Below are 19,889 nucleotides of genomic sequence, written 5' to 3'. Positions count from 1 at the left end.
CTGGCCCTTCCCCTGTACAAGGACACGTGAGAAGAAGGTGCAGGTCGCGGGGGAGAGGAGCGGTGCTCTCACACTTCTGAGGGTGCCCGGGCTGAGGGACATTACTTGAGCCCGATTAGCAAAGCATCCTTGCTTAGGACAGGGCTCCGAAGCCTGGGTTGAACTTGGAGTAAGCGCTGGGCTGGGCTGAGCGGTTTTATCCCCGTCAGGATGGAGGCGGGAGGGGGAGAGAGAAAGATCAAGGGGTGGTTGGGAGAGGCGGGTCAGAGAAAGGTCAGATCTGAAGGGCCTGACTTAAGAATCTGCAGGTGGGCAGTGGGGGACACCTTGGATGAAGTGATGCCAGGCTGTGGAGAGCGACCAGGCCCGGGAGTGTTAGGAGGATGTGCATCAAGAGAACACTCCCCTCTGAGGCTCTGTGATAAAGGAAACTCTCAGGGCCTGATCCCAACTCTTGCCCAGCTCCTTCCTGGGCACCCTCACATCTCTTCCCACGGCTGGGGGAGAGGTGGGGAAGCGGCGGAGCTGTGCCCATCTGCCCTGAGCGGCCGGTCGCGCTGTCTCCTGAGCCGCCTGCCCAAAAGGATCCACTTTGGCGGCCCTGAAAGCCCGATGGCTCAACCCAGCTAGCAGCTGGCTTTTCCATTGGTCTGCTCTCCTCCCTGCTTCAGATTTAACCCCTTCCTGGGTAACCAGCGCAGTTCAGAGCCTGGCTGGTGGGGAGCGCTGTGTATGGTCTTCGGGGAGCCTCAGGCGTCCTTGGTGTGAATCACTGGAGGATTTGAGCAGCAAGCCTGTAGTTGAATCTCACCAGGCGGACGTCCTTGTGTTGAATGCAGCACTGGTGCCATGATAGCCGTGCTGGGCCCGGAGCACAGGGTGTGGGCGGAGAGGCTTGGGCGTACCGGTCGGCACAGGGAGTCATTTCCTCTACGCTCTGTGGGTCCTTCCGACAGCAGCCTCCAGACTGTCGCTGGATCTCCTGGCCCAAGAACCATCAGTGCAGTTCTGGAGCAGGGCTTCCTGCAGCCAGTCTGCAGAGCAGGATGAGGGAGGCACTGGGCAGCCAGCGTACTGAGCCAGGCTCTGCCCCATGAGTGGCTGCTCGTCAGTGGACGACGGTGGGGCTCCCTGGGAGCATAGGGGTCCTTCTGCACGGAGCAGCTGGCAGGGCCGGGGTCTAAAACAAGGGGCATCTCCCAGCCAAAGTGTGCGAAACGCAGAAATGCTGCCATGGCCCAGGGTTCTCCACGGCTCGTTGTCTGGATGACTGAGAACTAGAAGAGGTAAAAACACAACAGCTGTGCCTCCTTTGGGCCTAGGAAGATGGATTGGGTGGGTCCTACAGTAATAGGTCTCGTTCATCTCTGCTGCCTCGGATTCAGGTATCTGAGCCATAACGTTAGGAGGCGCCTTTCGGTCCTAGACCAGCGCCCAGAGACCCCATCCCCGTTCAGTGCTGGGAGGCTGCTCCGGCTCGACAGCGGCCCCTCGTTGCTGAGGGGAGACGCAGGAGTCTCCTTTCCCATCGTGTGCTGCCCAATCCGGTCGTTCCAGGGGCCAGTGGTGGAGGGCAGGTCCTAGTCCCGCATCTTTGGATGGAAGAAGAGGGCTCGATAAAGGGGGCTACAGAAAGGAGAGGACGGCAGCCACCTGCCAGTCCTGTCTTTGGGAACATGACGCTTCCTGCTCATGTTGCGGCAGCACCGGGAGACCCTAACTAAGGACAGGGCCCCGGTGCGCTAGGCGCTGTACAAACGCACATAGGAGACAGTCCCTGCCCTGACAAGCTTTGTCTAAATACAAGTCAAAGGGTCTGAGGAGGTGGCGCACTGCAAGAGCCACGTTACTGTCCTCTCCAGGGCTCCGTGCAATTGTTCCCCCTTCTCTCTTTTCAGTCTTTCACCTCGTGTTGCATCGGCTCTGCTGGCCACCGGACAACGACCACCTCCACGGTCTACCCCTCGCCTTCCCATTCGCCGGAGCCTGCCTTCCCCTCCCACCCCTCCCTCAGCCGCTCCCAATCCTTCCCTGCCTCGCTGGCTACGCACTCCTGGACTCCCGGGGCCGCTCAGCCCCCCAGAGAAGGCCAGGTGTCCACAACAGTGGCAGGGAGTCAGGACACAGAGTGGGGGACCCCTACGTCCCTCGAAGGACACCTGGGGTCGGTGTCCATCTTCTGCGAAGCCCTCCAGCAGACGCAGGTCAAAGCACTTTTCTCCTCAGGTAGGTTCTGGATCTCAAAGGGAGAATCTCCCCCTTCGGTTCCTCTCCTCGCTCAGTGAGCTGGCCTGAGGCGTGATATCAGTCATTCAGCTCAGGGGACGGCCCGAGAGGCTGTTCTCCTGCTGCAGGGGGGTTTCTGTGCAGGGGGGAAGCAGGAGGATGAGGGGCAGTAGGAATCTCTTGGAGGCCTCGGCCATGCAGGGCTCAGAGCAGTGCTAGCTGTCTGACACAAGTCGCTGCTGGCGGGTTGCGACCCTGAGTACCGGCGGGGTCCGGAACACGCTGAGGAATTTGTAGGCGCTGCCCTGCCCCATCCCCGGCAGCATGGCTGGGGATCACACCCACCCCAGTGGTGCACAGACCGTCCAAGCTGTGCGGTGATTCCAGAGCACCGATAATGCAGTCTGGGACTCAGGGCCGAACAGGGGGTTTAACCACATGGGTCCTGCTGCAGGATAGATTTCCATAGCCCGGCTGGGGCCCCACGCCAGTCACGCTCCCTATCCCCAGAGTGTGCGCTAGCAGGGTGTGACGCCCCACGGTGCCGAGTGCATCACTCCCCTGGCTTGGGAGGAGGCCGCCCTGGCAGGGACCCATGCAGGGAGGGAGAAGGGGGCAGGTCGCTCTCGCACAGGGTCCGGGACCAGTGGGGATCAGAGCAGGGATAGCTGTGTAGGCCTCTGCACTCGTTGGCCAGTAGGGTCAGCCCCAGGTCAGAACATGCGCTCGGCTCTCTGGGCCAGCCTGGCAACAGGGTGCTTGTCGCTCGCTCACCCCGCTCGCCCTTCCCTCCCGCCCGCAGGACCAAACGTTACGTCGCCGCTCAAGCCGGAAGGCGACTTCCTGGAACTCAGCAGCAAACTGCTCCTCTACTACACACCCCAGGTAAAGAGGGACCTTCCCAGGCACCTGTCTGCGGTTCTGTCCCTGCCAGCACCATCTCGAGGGATTGGCACGGCCGGTGCTGCTGGGGGTTCGCTGGGCCGTGCTCGGACAAGCCGCCTTGGGCTTGGAGAGAGCACTGCATTGAGCGCTGGCCAGCTCTGCCAAGGGGCTGGGAGTTTGTGGGTGGAGCTGGAAAGGTACGTGGGTAATGGGGTTACAGAGGTGAGGGGCGCGCTGCAGCGGGGTGACCAGCTCTGTATGGAATTACCAGTCTCTTGGGCTGGGCTGGCCCCTGGTGGCAATTGCTTTAAACAGCTCTGGGACCTTCTTCGTTAGGTGATGGTAAATCCTTCAGTCTGGCTGGGTGCCGCTCTGCAGTCGTGGCAGAAAAGGATTGACACACAGCAGCCAAAACGGATCCTCACCAAATGCACCTGCTCGGCCCGTAGCTCAGAAGAGCCCCGCATGCAGGGGACCTCTGGGTGTGGGGAGACATCACAGTCAAGCTGTGGAACTCTTTGCCAGAGGATGTTGTGAAGGCCAAGACTATAACAGGGTTCAAAAAGGAACTAGATAAGTTCCTGGAGGATGGGTCCATCAATGGCTATTCGCCAGGCTGGGCAGGGATGGTGTCCCTAGCCTCTGTTTGCCAGAAGCTGGGAATGGGCGACAGGGGATGGATCACTTGATGGTTACCTGTTCTGTTCATTGCCTCTGGGGCACCTGGCATTGGCCACTGTCAGAAGACAGGATACTGGGCTAGATGGACCTTTGGTCTGACCCAGTATGGCCGTTCTTATGTTTCCTGTAGTAAACACGCAGCCCTTCAGGGGCTAGATCCTTCCTCCCCCGGTGTGTGTGGAGGGTAGGGTTAAATCACATGCCATGGGCCGCCAAAGTACCTGCCTTCCCGGGCTGCGAGTTCGGCACAAGGGACTCGGTGACTGTCTGAGGTTGCTGTTTGTAACAAGGGCTGCCTTGAAGAGCTTCCAATCTAAACAGACCAGACGAAGTCGGTATCCCCGTTTTACACAGGCTTGGAGAGATCAAGTGACTTGCCCAAGGTCACGCAGGAGGTTTGTGGCAGAGCTGAGAACGCTGGATCTCTGGAGTCCCAGCCCAAACCGCAAGGCCACCTTTCCTCTCCTTCTCTCTCCTTGTCTCGGGTGATGGCTTATGCCAGGATAGGGAGCATGTGTGTGTTGAACCTGTTGGCATGGCCGTAGTGTGTGCTAAAGACGTGTCGTTTGCTTGCACTGTTGTAGGCTTGTAAAAATAACATCTGCCTGGACCTGTCTCCAAACCATTTTTTTGACGGGAGGCTGACCGGACACAAAGTGGTGAACTGGGATATCAAGGTACGGTGCTGCCTCTCGGTCTCCCCCGGCTCTTGGAGTTGGTGGGCGCTGGGCCAACGAGATTGGGACTCAGTGGGAAACATGGTCTTGGGTAGCACGGGTGCTTCCTACAGCGCTAAATTGGGATCGATGCATCGTCATGTTGTCAGACAATCGCATGGGTTAGATCACCCAGTTCAACTCCTTCCCTACAGGACGTAGGTGCCAACTCCCTGGGTGCTCCAGCCCCAGAGCACCCATGGGTGGGGGGGGGGAAATAGTGTGTGCTCAGCACCCACTGGCAGCATTGCCAGTCAGCTCCTACCCTCAGCGCCTGCCGCGATCAGCTGTTTGGCGGCGTGCAGGAGGCGCTGGGGGAGGAGAGGAAGGAGTGGAGATGGGAAGAGATGGAGCAGGGGCGGGAAGAGGCAGAGCAGGTGAGATAAGGGGTGGAGGGGGTGGGGCTTGGGGCAGAGTGGGGGTCGAACGTCCCCCCCGGGAACAGAGGAAGTCAGCTTCTATGCTACAGAACGCGTAAGAGTAGGGGGGGGGTCTGTCTGCTACGAAAGATCTCCTGCACTGGGGCTTAAGAGACTGTTCTCCAGTCTATTATTTCACTGCCATGGGGATTTTCCTGACATTTAACCTATATCTTACTTTTCTTAATGCCATCCTATTCACCCGTCGCTTCTCTCCCTGTGTGCCCCTTAGATAATTCCTCTCTGACACTCCCACCCATGGGGTTCCCCTTGCCCCATTCCCCCCTTACACTGAGCGTGGCTGAGCAATAGTTGTTCGTACCCCAGAGCCCCTTCAGCGCCCAGATCATTTTCCTTGCTCTTCTCTAAACCCGCTCCCCAGATATTGACAAACTGGAGGAACACTTGAACGCTGCATCCCCGGCTCAAGTTTGCAAACCACTGGCAGTCTTGTGCTGTCAAGAGTGCCCCCGATAACGTCACGGCCCACGGCGTATGGTCCACGGTCTCGCTGTACAACTCAGGCACACGCAACGCAAACACTGCGGCTAATCTAACGCGGCTCTAGGGCAACGATCGGCCCAACAGCTTTTGAAACCAGTCGCCCAGAGGATGCAGAGCTCAGTTTAGTTGCTTTTATGACCCTGGTGCTAACTTAAGCTTTCAGTGCTCCAGACCGTTTAGATTCAGTGGGCCTGATTCTCTTCAGCTAAGGAGTAGCCCCACTGAGGTCTATAGTTAAACTGGTGTGGGTGACGAGGAGTCAGGCACAGCTGCTGAGACAGACACACACAGATGGGTTTTTCCACTGCTAAACCCTTGTTCCCTGGCTGGCTGTTGGGCTGCACGGCCTGCGGCTGGCTCTGGGGAAGCGGCGGCTGGCTCTGGGAAGCGGCAGCTGGCTCTCTTGCTGACTCCGAGGGGCGGGCAGTCCCTGGGCCTGAGCAGGCTTGTTCTGTAGGGTCTCTCGGGCTGGTACCTCGCTGGAGTCTTGCATGCACGGTTACTTACCTGAGCACTGCCCTGCGCGGGCGCGGCGTGAAGGACAGAAGCTCCATGCATCAGCCAAGGCCCTGTCTCTCTCTCTCCTCCTGTAGGACGTGGTGAACTGCGTTGGCGGGATGGGGGTGCTCCTCCCGTTGCTGGACCAAGTGGCGGCCGAGAGAAAAGAATCGGAGGACAGCCAGGAAACCCACGACCTGGTTGGGCCCGAACTGACCTCCTCGCGGAATCGCCAAGGAATGCTCATCCCCCTGGGCAAGTCCTCTGGTGAGCGCAGCCTCTGCGTGGCTATTGGGACGGGGGGGCAGCGGGAGACCAGTTCCTCCATGCGCTGCTGGAGCCCTGAAATTCTCCTGGGCCACGTACCTACCTGTCCCTTGGGCAGCCAGCCCCACTCCCCCCCTTGGCAATAAGAGCTGGTCCCTGGCTGACCCTTCTCGTCCCCTCCTGCAGAGGGCAGACTGGAGAAGAACGGCGTGGCTGCGTTTCTGCTACTGGTCAAGAACTTCATCCGGCATCACCCCGTGAACCAGGAGAGCCTCGTGCAGTGCCACGGGCCGGCGATCATTGGAGCTCTGCTGCAGAAGGTAAGAGACTTCCAGGGCCAGCCGGCCAAGCCGTTGGTCACCTAGGGCAGCTAAACAAGGCGGTGCTGAGCCCAGGGCCTGGCACGTGGTGCATTAAGGCCAGCCGCTGGGCCGCTGCGTGTGCCTGCAAGGGGAACGTCCAATCAGGGAATGCACGTAATGCCATGCAGTGCTGGCTGCAGAACAAACTATGATAGGTGACCTCTGCTCCCAGTCGTTGCAATAGGGTGTTGACTCTGAAGCATACTGATGGCTTGACCTCAGAGGTGTCGGAGACATAAAGAGTATTTTATACATGTTGTGGGGACACCCAAACACCTGTCCCTTTTACCCCTCGTGTTAAGAGTTTATTCTCTCCTTCTCTCTCATCACCCAAAATGGCAAATTCTCTGCTACCTTAGAGCCCCGCTCTGGCTTAGGAAAGCATCTGCCCGCCTTTTGTTGTGAGAGCTCTAAGAACAGGTTCATTTTCTGTGGGTCACATGACTGGTAAGTCCCAGAATGCCCTGTGGCTGCGGGATCGAAATGGCGCCGCCCACCCAGCTCTCGTTGCTCTGCGCTCGTCAGGTCTCCAGCCTCATGATGGACATGAACGTGCTGATGGCCTCGCAGATCCTGATGGAGCAGGTGGCTGCCGAGAGCCACAGTTTCCTGCTGCACCTCCTGTACCAGTACCTGCTCTTCGACTTCCGCATCTGGAGCAAGAGTGACTTCGCCGTCCGGCTAGGTAAGCGCCTCCTGGGGCGTCGAGCGCTGCTGGGGGCCTGCGTCCTGGGCGGGGTGCGCCTTGGCAGCTCACGGCTTCCCGCTGTGTGGGTCAGGGGATCAGCTGCCTCCTGGCCGAGAGCTTGCTCCATGTCCTGGCTGTCTCTGCTTGCCAAATACAGGTACTTACTTAATCTTCTGGATGGGTCCGCTCTCTCCCTCTCTTCCCCAACGCCTGCAGGTCACATTCAGTATTTATCAAACACCATCAAGGACCACAAGCAGAGGATCCGCAAGAAATACGGGGTCCAATACATCCTGGACTCCATTCGGACATATTACGGGTGAGTCGTTAGAGGCTGGCTCGCGGCTTCCAACTTGCCCTTGTTTGCCCTGGGAGTTGGCAGAGATGCTTTAACCCTTCAGTGCCTGGAGAAGAGGGGATGTCCTGGGGCAGCACCATGGGAAAGCTGAACTGGCTCCTTGGCTCCAGGCAGCCTGAGAAGTTGTTCTCTCCAGCCTGCTCTGCCCAGGACCCATCTTTTTTCTTTTCCCGCAGCGGAGGCATGCGGTGGGGGGGAAACGCAGGCAGCAGGTAACCTTCCCCCACCCCAGTCGGTGAGGCTAGCCCGTGGCCCCGCCTCTTCCGCCTGAGGCCCCCACCCACCCGCCAGAACCCTGAGCCGCTGCCGCCCCCTCACCCCCCCACTTCCGCAGCCTGAGGCGCTCCGGCCGCCCTACCACCCCTGACCTCCAACTAGAGCACAGCCCCTGCTGGCTTCACGGGAGATAGGGAGCATGGGTGGGGCGGGGCCTCGAGGCAGAGCAGAGCATGGGCGGGGCCTCGGGGCGGAGCATGGGCGGGGCCTCGGGGCGGAGCATGGGCAGGGCCACATCTGGGTTAGGGGATGCTTAACCTCCCTTGGCCTTCGCTACCCACTGCCCATGGCAGGCTGTTCGGTGGGCGCGTCTCAAGGCTGGAGTAGAACTGACTCCCCGATGAAGACGCTTTGCCCCGTTCCTGCCAGTTCCGCTGCTGCTTTCGGAGCCCCCCGGGCGCTGCGTGCGGCGGTGAGATTCTTGTGCCATCCCCTCCCCCGGTTTGCCCTATGGCTCTGGATTCCTGCAGCCTGAGAGTTCCCGGCCCACGCGCCCCGCTAGGCAGCACCGTGATCGGGAACCGTGCCTGCCTCTGTTGGGGGCGGGGGCTGGAGCCCTGTCGGGGGTGGCACTATAAAGGGAAGACAGGGGAGGCTGAGGAATGCGGCTCTCCCCCATTTCTGCATCCGGGCCATGTCGTCGATGCCCTTAATGTAAAGTCCCTCCCCTTCCCCCTCTCGCAGCGCTCACAAGGAGAAGCCGATTCCCGCGGACGACGTGAAGACGGTGCAGATGTCCCTGTTCAGCCTGGTGAAGGACTTCCTCTGCAGGAGCTTCTCGGCCGACGAGATGCAAAGCGCCCTGAACTACCTGGCTGCGGTGCACGATGAACACCAGGTGCGGCGGGAGAGGCACCACTAGGGGGCAGCGGCTTGTGGTTAAGGAGCAGGATTGGAACTCGGGGGTCCTACGTTCATTGCCACAGCCGTCCTGAGTGACCTTTCATTTCTCTGGGCTTCAGTTTCCCATCTTTAAAAGGGGGAGCGATCCTTCCTTCATCCTGCCTGTTCAGACTGCAAGCTGTCCTGGGCCGCGACTCTCTTACCGTGGGTTTGTGCAGCTCCTAGCGCTGCGGGGCCCAGTTCTTGGCCGGAGCCCGTTGGCGCTACTGCAGTACAAATACTGCCTCCTAACAGAGAGCTCAGAGGCGGCTGGGTTGTCCCGGAGGTGTGACGAACGGCGGCTGTGCCCTTGCCTTGAGAAGTGACCGCTCGGGGCCAAGCTGGAACCGCGGCTGGAGTCAGTGCAGGGACCGCATGATGCGCGGGAGGACGCTGTGTATTTTTACTTGGGGGGGCCCAGATCCAGCCCTGCACCGTGGGGTCTGGAAGCCAGGCTGTGCCCTTAGCGAGGTCCCGAAGGAAAATCCCGACCCAGCTCGCTCGGCTGCAGCTGGGCTGGCCCTGGGTAAAACCGTGTGTGGCGAGCGATAATCTGTAGGAGGTGGGGACGCGCAGGGAGCTGATTGGCTAAGGGCTCGTTTAACCGGCCAGCTGGGGCGGGAATGTACAGCCCGCTACCAAGTGTCCGTGCGGACTCAGCAGCCGCACGCTAGCGGTTCTGTCGTGCGCTGGGATCTGCACCACGGCACTTCTAGCGCACGGCAGCAGGGTCCCCGTGGCCAGGTAGCGCGCAGCAAAGGCGCGTGCTGTAGATTTACACCCCACCTTACCCTGCGTCAACTGTCCATCCAGACAAGCCCTCGGGGGCTGTTGTCGGAGCTGTTTTTCCAACCGTAACCGCACCTTCAGCAACCCCAGTTACCATGAATATCCTTCCTCCCCCCCCCCCCCGAATCCCTGCCCGTCACTTGTCTGAGAGCCCGGGGGGCGTGGCTGTATCCCGAGGCCGGGCCGAAGGGTGGCGGGGCTGCTGTGGTCTGGGGGCGATGGCCAGTCAGCGTCCGTGGGGTGTAACTGCGGCCGTGGCCATTGCAGGTGTGTGGGGTTCTGGAGGTGATCCAAAGCTTGCTGAAAGACTCGGCCTCCCAGGACCAGCTCTACGCTTTCCTCTTTGAGTCGGGGAACGTGGAGGTCCTGTTCTCGCTGCTCGTCCAGAGGAAGTTCTCCGATGACGTACGGGAGAGAGTCTTCAAGGTGAGACGCGAGTCCTAGAGCCTGGCGTTGTCCGAGTCCCCCTGGCCTCCAGCCCCAGGCCCGTGGTGGCTCCCGCCAAGCCCCGTCCCTAAGGCCGGCGCTCTCCCTCCCGCAGGTCCTGTACAAGATGCTGAAATACGAGAAGGCGCACGGGCGCAGCAAGTACCGCCTGAAGCTGAAGGACGTCGGCTACCAAGGGCTCATATCGTATCTGAATGACACCCCGGTGTCCATGCTGCTCTTCCGGTGTCTCCTGGAGCAGGTCCTGGGCTCAGGTACGGCGCCTGCCTCGAGGCCGTGGACCTGCCGCGCTACAGCCACGTGGCTTAGGGGGCGTGTTGCTAAAGAGAGCCTGGGATTTATGGAGCCGGGGGTCAGCCATCTATTTCGGACCTGGGATCCCATGCTGAACCCCCCTTTCCCAGCGAAGTGTGGGGGAGTGTCTGGGCCGGGCTGGCTGGAAGCAGCCGCCGGTCTCCACGGAAGGCAGGCTGCGCTGTAGCCGGAGAAGGGTCCGTTAAGGTCAGTGCGCCGCAGGGCCGCATCCCACGCCCGTTCTTGCTTCTCATCCCCGCAGACTCTCCCAGCTACAAGGACCTGATGGCCGTGGTGTACCTGTCCCACCGGGCGGAGCTGGCGGTCAGGCTGGATACCTGCCGGAAGGTAGGGCTGTCCGGCGGGGAGTTCTGCGGGTTTCCCTGATCGTGCACTCTTGCAGAGAGATGAGTCCGTGTCACTCCCTGCGTGTACAGCCCCAGATGGGCTCAAACTCGGGCCTGGTGCATTAACCCATCAGGTTCCCAAGCCTCCCAAGTCAGCTGGTTCTGTCTCTTGACATGCCCTCCGGGCCCCATGTCCCTGGAAGCTGTTGCCCTCCGAAGGAGCTGGCGTCTGTCACTAAGGCACTGCTCCATCTCACACCGATTGGCCATGCAGCCTGTGACCCGAGCAGACGCACCTGCAGGCTGACCTCCCATCTTGTCCTCTTGGGCAGGGGCATATTGGCAGGGCCGTGAGCTGCCCTTGTTCCATAGACAGACCGACGCCGTCCGTCTCCAGGGCTAAATGCAGACACCCTATTCCATCCAGGGCTAAATGCAGACACCCTATTCCATCCCCCATTGTTTGCAGCCGGGCTGATGATGTCCCTAGATCCCTCGCACGCTGTGGTCCTGAGTGACCGTGCTCAGTGGAGCCAGGCGTAACCCCATCTCCCCACTTCTCTCCCAAGAGTGGAAGGCGGGGAGAGATGCTGATTAGCAAGAGCTTGGAGCCACATGGGGCGGGAAGCCAGCTGAGCGGCTGGCAGGCATGGAGACCCTTCGAGGCAGCCGGCCAGCCGGTGTCATGAGAAGGGCTGGCCGGGGAAGGAGCCACCGAGCTGACAGAGATCCGGCTCAGTGTGATCGAAGGCTTTCAGCCTCCCTTGACGTCACTGTCCCGGAACTCAGACCCGTCCCCAGCGTGCGGCCGCAAAGGGGTGGAGGAACCGAAGGGCTGAACGCATCCCGACGGTGGCTCTTGGTCTCTGCTGGACGGGGTTTCAGCTGCTCGCCAGATCTGGGGTTGGGGAGGGATTCGGCCCCGCGGGCCCGTGGGTGTCTGAGCAGGTACTTGGATGCAGCGCTGATGGGGCCGTACAAGTACCTAGTGAGATGAATGGAGCTCTGCTCGAGGACTGCGGGCACGGCTCAGGCCGTTGCATCCTCGCTGCTGGAGCGAGGCCAGCGCAGAGCATGGGGGATGCAGATGTGGGAGCCCTGATTTCTGGGCTGAGCGGCAGGCGTGACCCCGTTCCCGACCGCACGTGGGGCCCTTTAAGGAGGGTTTCCCTACCCCACGGTGCTGCCGTCTTGAGGAATGCGGGAAGCAGTAGACAGGCCCAGCTCCCTTTAACCCAGCCTTGCCCGATCCTTGAGGGCTAGTCACTGGTGGACGTTGGGCGAATCCTCGTTTGCCCCAGTAAAGGCGGGCGAGTGGATTGTGCAGCTGAGCGCCCTGGCGCTAGTGCCAAACTCCTCCCCCTCTGGCGGGCACAGGGAGTGGGAACAGATCTGCTCGGCCACGCTGGTCCGTGACATGCCCCGTTCTGTCCTCTCCCCGCCTGCAGCTCTTCCACCTGATCTACTCCCAGCACGACATGGTGAGGCAGCTGGCGAAGCTGGCCGGCTGGCAGGACACGCTCACCAAGCTCTACGTCAAGGAGTCGTACGAGTCCCGCCAGCACAGCCTGAGCGGCTCCGCCAACGGGGGCTGCCTCGGCTTCCTGAAGTTCTCGGAGCACGCGGGCAGGGAGTTGGGCACTGAGGCTGGAAAGGAGCAGCTGGACAGCGCCAGCCCTGCCCTAGCAGACCTTCAGGACCTGGACGTCTTCCTGCCAATGGGGTTCGAGGCCTCCGACCACGAGCTTTCCGAGGGCTTCTCGGACCACTCTGTCTCCCCGACCGGCGGCTCCAAGCCCTTCCGTTCCTATAACTTCAAATCCTTCGACTCCTCGGACCGCACCAGCCACTCCTCCTCCTCCAACACTATCGACATCCCCGGCCAGGGGGAGGCCCCCTCCGCCGACGCCCTCCAGTTCGACAGCATCTACCACCCGCTCTCGCCCTTCTGCATGTCGCCCTTCGACCTCGGCCTCGACCTGGCCAGCACCTGCTCCACCGCCACGGTGGAGAGCGGCAACCAGACGCCGGGGAGCTTGCCGGGGACTCCCTCCCCTTTGGAGTACTTCAAACCTTTCCCGGGCATGCGGGCTCGCAAAAGCTCCAGCCTCTCCAACGTCCTGGACGAAAGCAGCTACCAGGAGACGCTGGCCAGCGACGACGTCTCCAATACCAGTAACCCCCAGGTAAGGTGCTGCCCCCCGAGGGCCGGCAAAGGAGCCGCTCTCCCGCTGTGGCCCAGAGGGGAGCCGGCAGCAGTGGATGAGCGATGGTGCCACTGTCTGTAGTAGGAGGGGTTTGCTTCTCTCCTAGGCTCGGTGTTGTCCCTTTGCCGCTAGCGATAGGCACATGCCAACTCCCGAGTGTCCCCCTGCGATGTCTGGCCCACTGGACGCTCTCAGAATTACCGGCCCTGCTGTCCCCAAAGCCCAGCCCGGTTACTAGTCCCACCGTAGAACGCAGCTCTGCGTCGTGCACGGCGCTGCTTTCTCTAGGAACAGATCGCGAGCGGGAGCGGATTTACCCCAGAGCAGGGATTTAGGTGGATGTAAAACATGCCTGCTGGAGCCCATGTTCCACTAACCGGATGCCCCCCATCTAAGAAAGTTCTGCTCACCGCCCAGTCCTCCTTGCAGCACCTTTTACCGACACCTGCCTTTCACAAGACCGTAGGGTGACCAGACAGCAAGTGTGAAAAATCGGGATGGGGGTGGGTGGGTAATGGGCACCTATATAAGAAAAAGCCCCAAATATCGGGACTGTCCCTATAAAATGGGGACATCCGGTCACTGTACAAGACCATGCCTGCTGGCAGCTGGCCTCCCCAGATGGAGGCGGCCAGGGTTTCTCTGCACCCCTAGATGCACTAAGACCAGCCTTTTGTTGTTCACCTGAAAACCAGGTTCTCCCCGCTCCCCGCTGTTCACCCCTTCCTGTTAATTTTTTTCCCCTCAAGTCCCCACCATCTCTTCATCAGCATTTGATTCTGTGCAAACAGCCACCCGCTCCGAGATGCACAGAATGCAACAGTAAGGCAGGGAGCGAAGTCTCTTCACTCCAGCGGGACCCGTCTTAAGACGTGTCCGTTAACGCCAAGTCGTTAAGAACAAACTTTCCTGTCTAGACACACGTCTCCTTGCATGTTATCTGCACCCACGGTTCCCAAAGGTTCTGCTGCCCGGTGTGATGGAGGCTGTACATGACGCTCTTCGCTATCTACATAGGAAGGCACTGGACCCAGAGAATCCCTGTAACCCCGGTGCCCCCGGTGCCCTCTGCCAGTTGGCATCAAGAGATCCTTGAGTCAGGGCCCTCTAACGCCAGCACTCTGTCCCCAGACACCCCGCTCCTGATCCCACCCCCATCATGTCTGAGCAGGGCAGTTGTCTCCACCAGGGGGCACTGTGTCAGCCATCCCCTTTAGGAGAAGCCCATGGGGAGCGGACCAGCTGCTCAGATCAGCATGTGTTTTCCGGCTCTCCCCCCATCTCAGCAAACGCCGGAGGAGGAGCTGTGCAACCTGCTGACCAACATCATCTTCTCGGTGACCTGGCGCGGGGTGGAGGGCTGGGACGACGCGGCCTGGAAGGAGCGCGGGCAGGTCTTCTCTGTCCTCACCAAGCTGGGCACAGCCTGCGAGCTGGTGCGGCCACCGGACGAGATCAAGCGCAGGTGGGTGCTGGCAGAGTGGCCCGCCTGCTCCCGCCTGCTGGGTTCTGGCCAGCTTGGGGGAGGGGGTTGGGAGGTGGAGAAATAGGATCAGAATTGGGCCCACATGTCGGCCAATGGAGCTGCTTCATTTTACCCCTACACAGCCAGAGTCCTTCCTTCCCCGCCTCCACACCTGCCCATTTCTCTCCCCCATTTTCACCTTGGAGGGCGTGGGCTTGTGAAAGTGACGCATTCGTTACCCAAGGTAGCTGTCCTGGCTAGTAACCACCTGCTTGTCCAGCCCTGCGCCCCCATGCCCAGCCCATGTCCTTTGCTCCCAGCCAGCAGGTTCACGCCGTCACAGCCCTGCATGCCCAGCCGGGACTGGGCCCCTCGCTCCAGACCCACAGCCCCCTGCGATCCCAGCTGTGGCCCTCGCCCGCTCCAGCTCTGCCAGTGCCCCCTCCCTCCTGACCTGTCCTTTCTCATCCAGTCTTGGGCATCTCGTGTCTGACAAGTGGGCTGCATTTCATGATGTCCCCGCACACATCAGGAGTAGGCCCCGCCCCACTCCCCAAATGCATTACACTTGGGTTAGTGGCTTTTCCCCTGTACAGATGCCCCTCTGTCTCCTTGAAATAAGGAGCTTCCCAGCCGGTTCATGAGTGTCAGAGCCCAGGGTAATCCCGGGTTGGGGCGCTGCAGAGCGTGTGCCCCTGAAACGCTCCCCGGAGGGACGGGTGCTTTGCAGAGAAATGTTGGTCTTGGGCACCTGCTTCCCACGGCTGGTTTGCCAGCCTGGGACTTGAGACGTGAGTTCAGTTCCCACCTCTGCCACCGCCTGCCTGTGGGACCTTGGGCATGTCCCTTAGCCCTCCCATCTGTAATACCAGGCAGAGGGTGGAGGATTTTGAACCGCTCAGAGACTATATGAATGGGGATCCCGAAGAGAGAGAGGCTGCGTGACCAACACGCTATCCGGCAGCTGCTAGCAGCGTGCGTAGCGTCTGGGGATACCTGGAGTCCCCCGCTCGGCGCGGGAGGATGAGTGGGTTATTCTCTAGAGCAGGCGGTGCCATCGGATGCCTGACCCGCGCGCGCGCACACACACACACACACTCCCTGTCTCTCTCGCAGCCTCCTGGAGATGATGTTGGAATCGGCCTTCACGGACATCAAGGAGTCGGCCCCGGCCACTTTGCCCAGCCTCACCCAGAACGTACTCAAGTTGCTGAGACTTCTCCAGGACTTCTTGTTTTCCGAGGGACACAACAACCAGGCGCTGTGGAGCGAGAAGGTCCGCGCGGGCGCCCTGGTGGGCCTGGGGGGGGGGAAGGTGGTCTTGCCGCTCTGCTCCCTGGGGTAGCAGAGTGCTGCCGCGCAGGGGGCTCGTTGGCTGCTGGACGTGTGCTGCCGTGACAGCCTCAGGAGAGCCGTGGGTCTCTCTCTTTCCCGCCTGCTGCGATTCATTGGCTGCCCTCCTTTTGGGGTCGCTGCTTTGCAGCTGGTTCCCCCGTTAAATACCCCAGCCTGGGCTTCGGGCGCAGCCCCCCTGGACGATGCCCGTTCCCGTAGGCCGGGGAAGCAAAGCGCGGGGGCTGGGAGGGGGAGCTCCGTCGCTGTCCTTGCCGGGAGGGGTCACTCTGCCTTTCCTGTGGCTGCAGATCTACGAGGGGGTGAACAGCCTGCTGGACAAGCTGGGGGTGTGGTACCACTTGGCCAACGGGACCTCGGACCTGAAGGAGATGGCTCAGATCGGGCTGCGTGTCCTCGTCGGGTACAGCGGGCTGGAGGAGGCGCAGGTGAGCCGGCCCGGGGGCAGAGCCTGCAAGGCCCAGGAGGCTGGGAACCCCGACTGGCCTCGTTTGGGGCACCCTGAGGGCTCCCCTTCTCTCTGCGGGGCGGGGCTGGGCTCTGAAGGGAAGTGGGGGGCTGTATCAGCTGGCCGGGGGAAGGGAGCAGCCGGGAAGGGGAGGGATCGGTCGGGGGGCAGGGAAGAGGATCTGAGGGCCCCAAAACCGTAGTAGTTCCCCCTCCCCCCCATGCTGGGATGAGCCTGGGGTGTAACAGCCTCTCCCCTGCCCCCCCTCCCCCCGCCCCTTGTGCCCAGCAGCTGCACTCGCTGGCCTACGTCAAGCTCCACGGCCTGCTCCAGACGGCCTCGGCCCCCAAGGAGGAGGAGGCCTGCTACCTGCTGGGCAAGCTGGAGAGCCCCCTGAGCCGCGCGCTGCACCCCAAGTCGGAGGCCTTCTCTTGGCTCCTGCCCATCATCCGCACGCTGCTGGACCAGTGCTACGACACGCTGCAGCTGCAGCGCTGGCTGCCCTCGCTGCCCCCCACCAACGGCAGCCCCACCTTCTACGAGGACTTCCAGCTCTTCTGCACCACCCCTGAGTGGAGGGCCTTCATCGAGAAGCACGTGGGTGCCGCCGAGACCGGGGGGCGGGGCACTGAGCGGATAGAGCGGGGGGGGGAACACGCATCAGACGGGGCCCTGGACGCATTTCCTGTCTCCATGTGTCCCCGCGGGACGCTGGGCCGCGTGGCTGTGTCAGACATGGGCTGTGGTGCTGTGCGTGTCCATGGGGAGATGCTTCGGTCGACACGCTCAGCCACGGATGCCGACAGCCAAGCCCTGAACCGAGGGGAGGGGGTTGTCGGGAGAGTGGGCATGGGCGGGGCGGGGTGGGAGGGTGCCCAGTGGGGCTGGTTGTGGGCACAGAAGATCTGAACGGCCAGAGAGCTGAGCTGGGTCTGCGCAGGGCTAGGAGCTATCCCAGCTCTGAGACTGCCCGAGCCAAGTCCCGTTACACCTGCCTCACTTGCCCCGTATGGTAAATGGCGGGGGGAGGGGGGAGAGATGGTATTTATGTAGCTTGCCAGGGAGTTGAGGATAAAGTGCCCAGACCCTGCAGTGATTTTTTGGGGGGAGTGGGAGAGGGGATGCATTCACCTGAAGAGTAGATTACAGATGGGGAAACCGAGGCAAGGATCATATGACCTACCCAGGGTCATGCAGCGAAATCCACACCTCAGCTGGGAGTTCCTGGCCTCCCAGTCCTGCACACTCGCTGCTAGACCTGTTCTAAGGCAGCGTCCCCGAAAATATGTCCTCGCCCGCCCAACCGGGCCGCCGCCGTTCAAGGGCTCTCTCCCCTGCATCCCCTTGGCAGGTACAGCCCATGATGGCGCAGTTTGAAATCGACACGTTCGCCAAGAGTCACGACCACATGTCCAATTTCTGGAACTCCTGCTACGATGCCTTGATGAGCAGCTCCCTGCGCAGGGAGCGGGAGAAAGAGGAGAGCAGGAAGAAGTTCCAGGTACGGGCGCTCAGCTGTTTGAAAACACACACAAACACACACACAGCTGTTGTCCAGTCGATGCCTCGGGCGGGGCTGAACTGGCCCGTGCCGGGTGTCTCCTCCTGGCACGTCTTTCCACAAAACCCTAATCTCTGCTGCGCAGTCTCCTCCCGAGGGAGATCCGGGTGGTTGCCCCCTTTCCTGCCCGCCCCGCCCCACAGTCCCGCCTCATTCTCTGCCCCCGCCAGGACCTGATTCTGGAACCAGTGATGAAGCGCTCCAGGTACGAGCACATCCGGCACGTGAACGTCCTGAAGCAGATCAACAACCACCACAGCGGCGTCCTGAAGCAGTGGAAAGCCCTGCACCGCCTGCTGACCTCGCAGCGCTCCGCCTGGGCCGACCGGTCAGGAGATAGCGCTCCCTTTGGGCCGGGGGAGGGGATGCTGCCCAGGGCCCCCTCCAGCTCAGCGCTTATGGGGCAGCCCACTGTTGGGGCTGCTGGATCCTCCGGGGTTAGGAGTATCGTTGTTGTCCCCCCCAGGAATCCCGTGCCATGATCCTAGCCTGGCTTCCTGCCCCTCGCGGGGGGCGGTTCCCACGGCGGGGGGTGATTTCAGAGCCCCGGAGCGTGCTGCGGCCATGTCCCGCTGTGCCCTGCCCGCTTGTGGGCCGGCCGCCGGAAGACTGACCGAAGTCAGACAGAAAAGAAAGAGCCCAGGTGTTAGCCCCGCCCGCTGCGGCAAAGCCACGCCTCTCCCAGTGGAACCAGGCAGTGTGACTTACAGCTGTTCCTGGCCCTCCCACGTTTTCTGTGCCCCTCTCCACTGGGCTAGTTTCACACTGCCTCCTCCTCTCTGCCCCGTGGCTCCCAGGCTGATGGGGTGTGGTAGAAACTCCCCTGTGGTCCGGCAGGTCCTCTGCTCCTTCTACAGTCCTCGTAGTCCCTGCAGCAAGGGGGGGCTCCCTCAGCCAACGCCTCGTGAGCCCAGGCTGTTCTGTGGATCAGGTGGCATTGCCCCATGCTGACTCCAGCTGCCCCCTGTCCAGTTCCCAGATTTGGGGTGCTCGGGGCTCACTTTTCTCTCCCCCTCCCCCGCAGAAACCCCCCAGAGATTCGCTGGAAGCTGTCGAGTGCCGAGACCTACTCCAGAATGAGGCTGAAGCTGGTCCCCAACTATCACTTCGACCGCCACGTGGAGGCTAGTGCCCTCCGGGACAACCTAGGTGAGCGGGGCTCGCGGCGTGGGGAAGGGGCCCGTGCGCGTGGGTCGGAGCCTGGCTCTGCCAGCTCACTGATGTGCAGACAGCTGTAACGCCGGCAGACCCCATGGGCGGGATCGAACCTGGGACCTGAAGCTTAGTGTATGAGCCTCTACTGCATGAGCTAAAAGCCAACTGCCTCTTTGGCAAGGTTGTAGCAGGCTCTTCGATCTGTAGCTGGGCTAGGTGCCACTAGAGGGGGACAGAGCGCCACACCGAACGGGCCTGGGTCACGTAGGTGCCACTAGAGGGGGACAGAGCGCCACACCGAGCGGGCCTGGGTCACGTAGGTGCCACTAGAGGGGGACAGAGCGCCACACCGAGCGGGCCTGGGTTACATTTTCACGNAGGTGCCACTAGAGGGGGACAGAGCGCCACACCGAGCGGGCCTGGGTTACATTTTCACGTAGAGGGATTTAATGTACCTTTTGGAGGGAGTGAGGCCTGACCCCACCTCTGCCTGCGGAAATAAAACCTAGATCAGGGCCCCTCAGCCGCAGAGCCCCGGGGTGACTGTCCAGGAGCCATGCTCAGCCTGGCGTCTCCAGTTTAGTCTCCGTCCGTTTCAGGCGCGGATCATTCTCACACCCCTGCGGAGCCTCTGCCGCTGGCCGTGGCCAAGGAGGCGAAGGTGAGCGAGCTGGAGGATGATCAGCTGGCGGAGGAAGACCTCGAGTTCTTGGACAATCAGTGAGTCTCTCCCGGGCAGGTCCGTGCCCTGGGTTGCCGTTCGGGCCCTTGCAGGGCGCAGGAACGAAGCGTGTCCTGCAGCGGGAGGGATACGTTGCCTCGGAGGCTTGCGTCTGAGTCTGCCCATGTGTCTCGGGGTCACCCCACGTGGTCCCCTTCTCGGGGAGGGGGCAGTTCGGACTTCCCAGCCAATAGTCTGTGGCTTTTCTGCTGAGATCATCAACAGGGGGCCAGTCACGGCCTTCGAACAGCCATCGCCCAGTAACAGCTCTTGGTCCGGGACTGTCACAGGTGGGATTTGAACCCGCAGCCTTTACATTGTGAGCAGCGTGGGGCAGAGA

General features: G+C 61.4%; 1 protein-coding gene across 1 annotated transcript in view; it reads left to right on the top strand.

Annotated features, from left to right (window-relative positions):
• NBEAL2 (neurobeachin like 2) overlaps window positions 1–19,889 on the top strand; it is a 186,933-nt gene that overhangs the window by 141,072 nt on the left and 25,972 nt on the right. Inside the window, 22 exon segments of the mRNA XM_034759758.1 lie at window positions 1,899–2,226; window positions 3,029–3,111; window positions 4,377–4,469; window positions 6,025–6,196; window positions 6,383–6,516; window positions 7,084–7,243; window positions 7,463–7,565; window positions 8,565–8,718; window positions 9,819–9,977; window positions 10,093–10,252; window positions 10,555–10,640; window positions 12,088–12,182; window positions 12,394–12,508; window positions 12,511–12,825; window positions 14,133–14,311; window positions 15,428–15,587; window positions 15,955–16,092; window positions 16,404–16,709; window positions 17,464–17,613; window positions 17,844–18,001; window positions 18,698–18,822; window positions 19,428–19,548. Of these exon segments, the coding sequence (XP_034615649.1) occupies window positions 1,899–2,226; window positions 3,029–3,111; window positions 4,377–4,469; window positions 6,025–6,196; window positions 6,383–6,516; window positions 7,084–7,243; window positions 7,463–7,565; window positions 8,565–8,718; window positions 9,819–9,977; window positions 10,093–10,252; window positions 10,555–10,640; window positions 12,088–12,182; window positions 12,394–12,508; window positions 12,511–12,825; window positions 14,133–14,311; window positions 15,428–15,587; window positions 15,955–16,092; window positions 16,404–16,709; window positions 17,464–17,613; window positions 17,844–18,001; window positions 18,698–18,822; window positions 19,428–19,548 (3,494 nt within the window).

Source organism: Trachemys scripta, chromosome 2 (genome assembly GCF_013100865.1).
Source record: "Trachemys scripta elegans isolate TJP31775 chromosome 2, CAS_Tse_1.0, whole genome shotgun sequence".
Lineage (NCBI taxonomy): Eukaryota > Metazoa > Chordata > Testudines > Emydidae > Trachemys > Trachemys scripta.
This window is presented reverse-complemented; position numbering and strand designations above follow the sequence as displayed.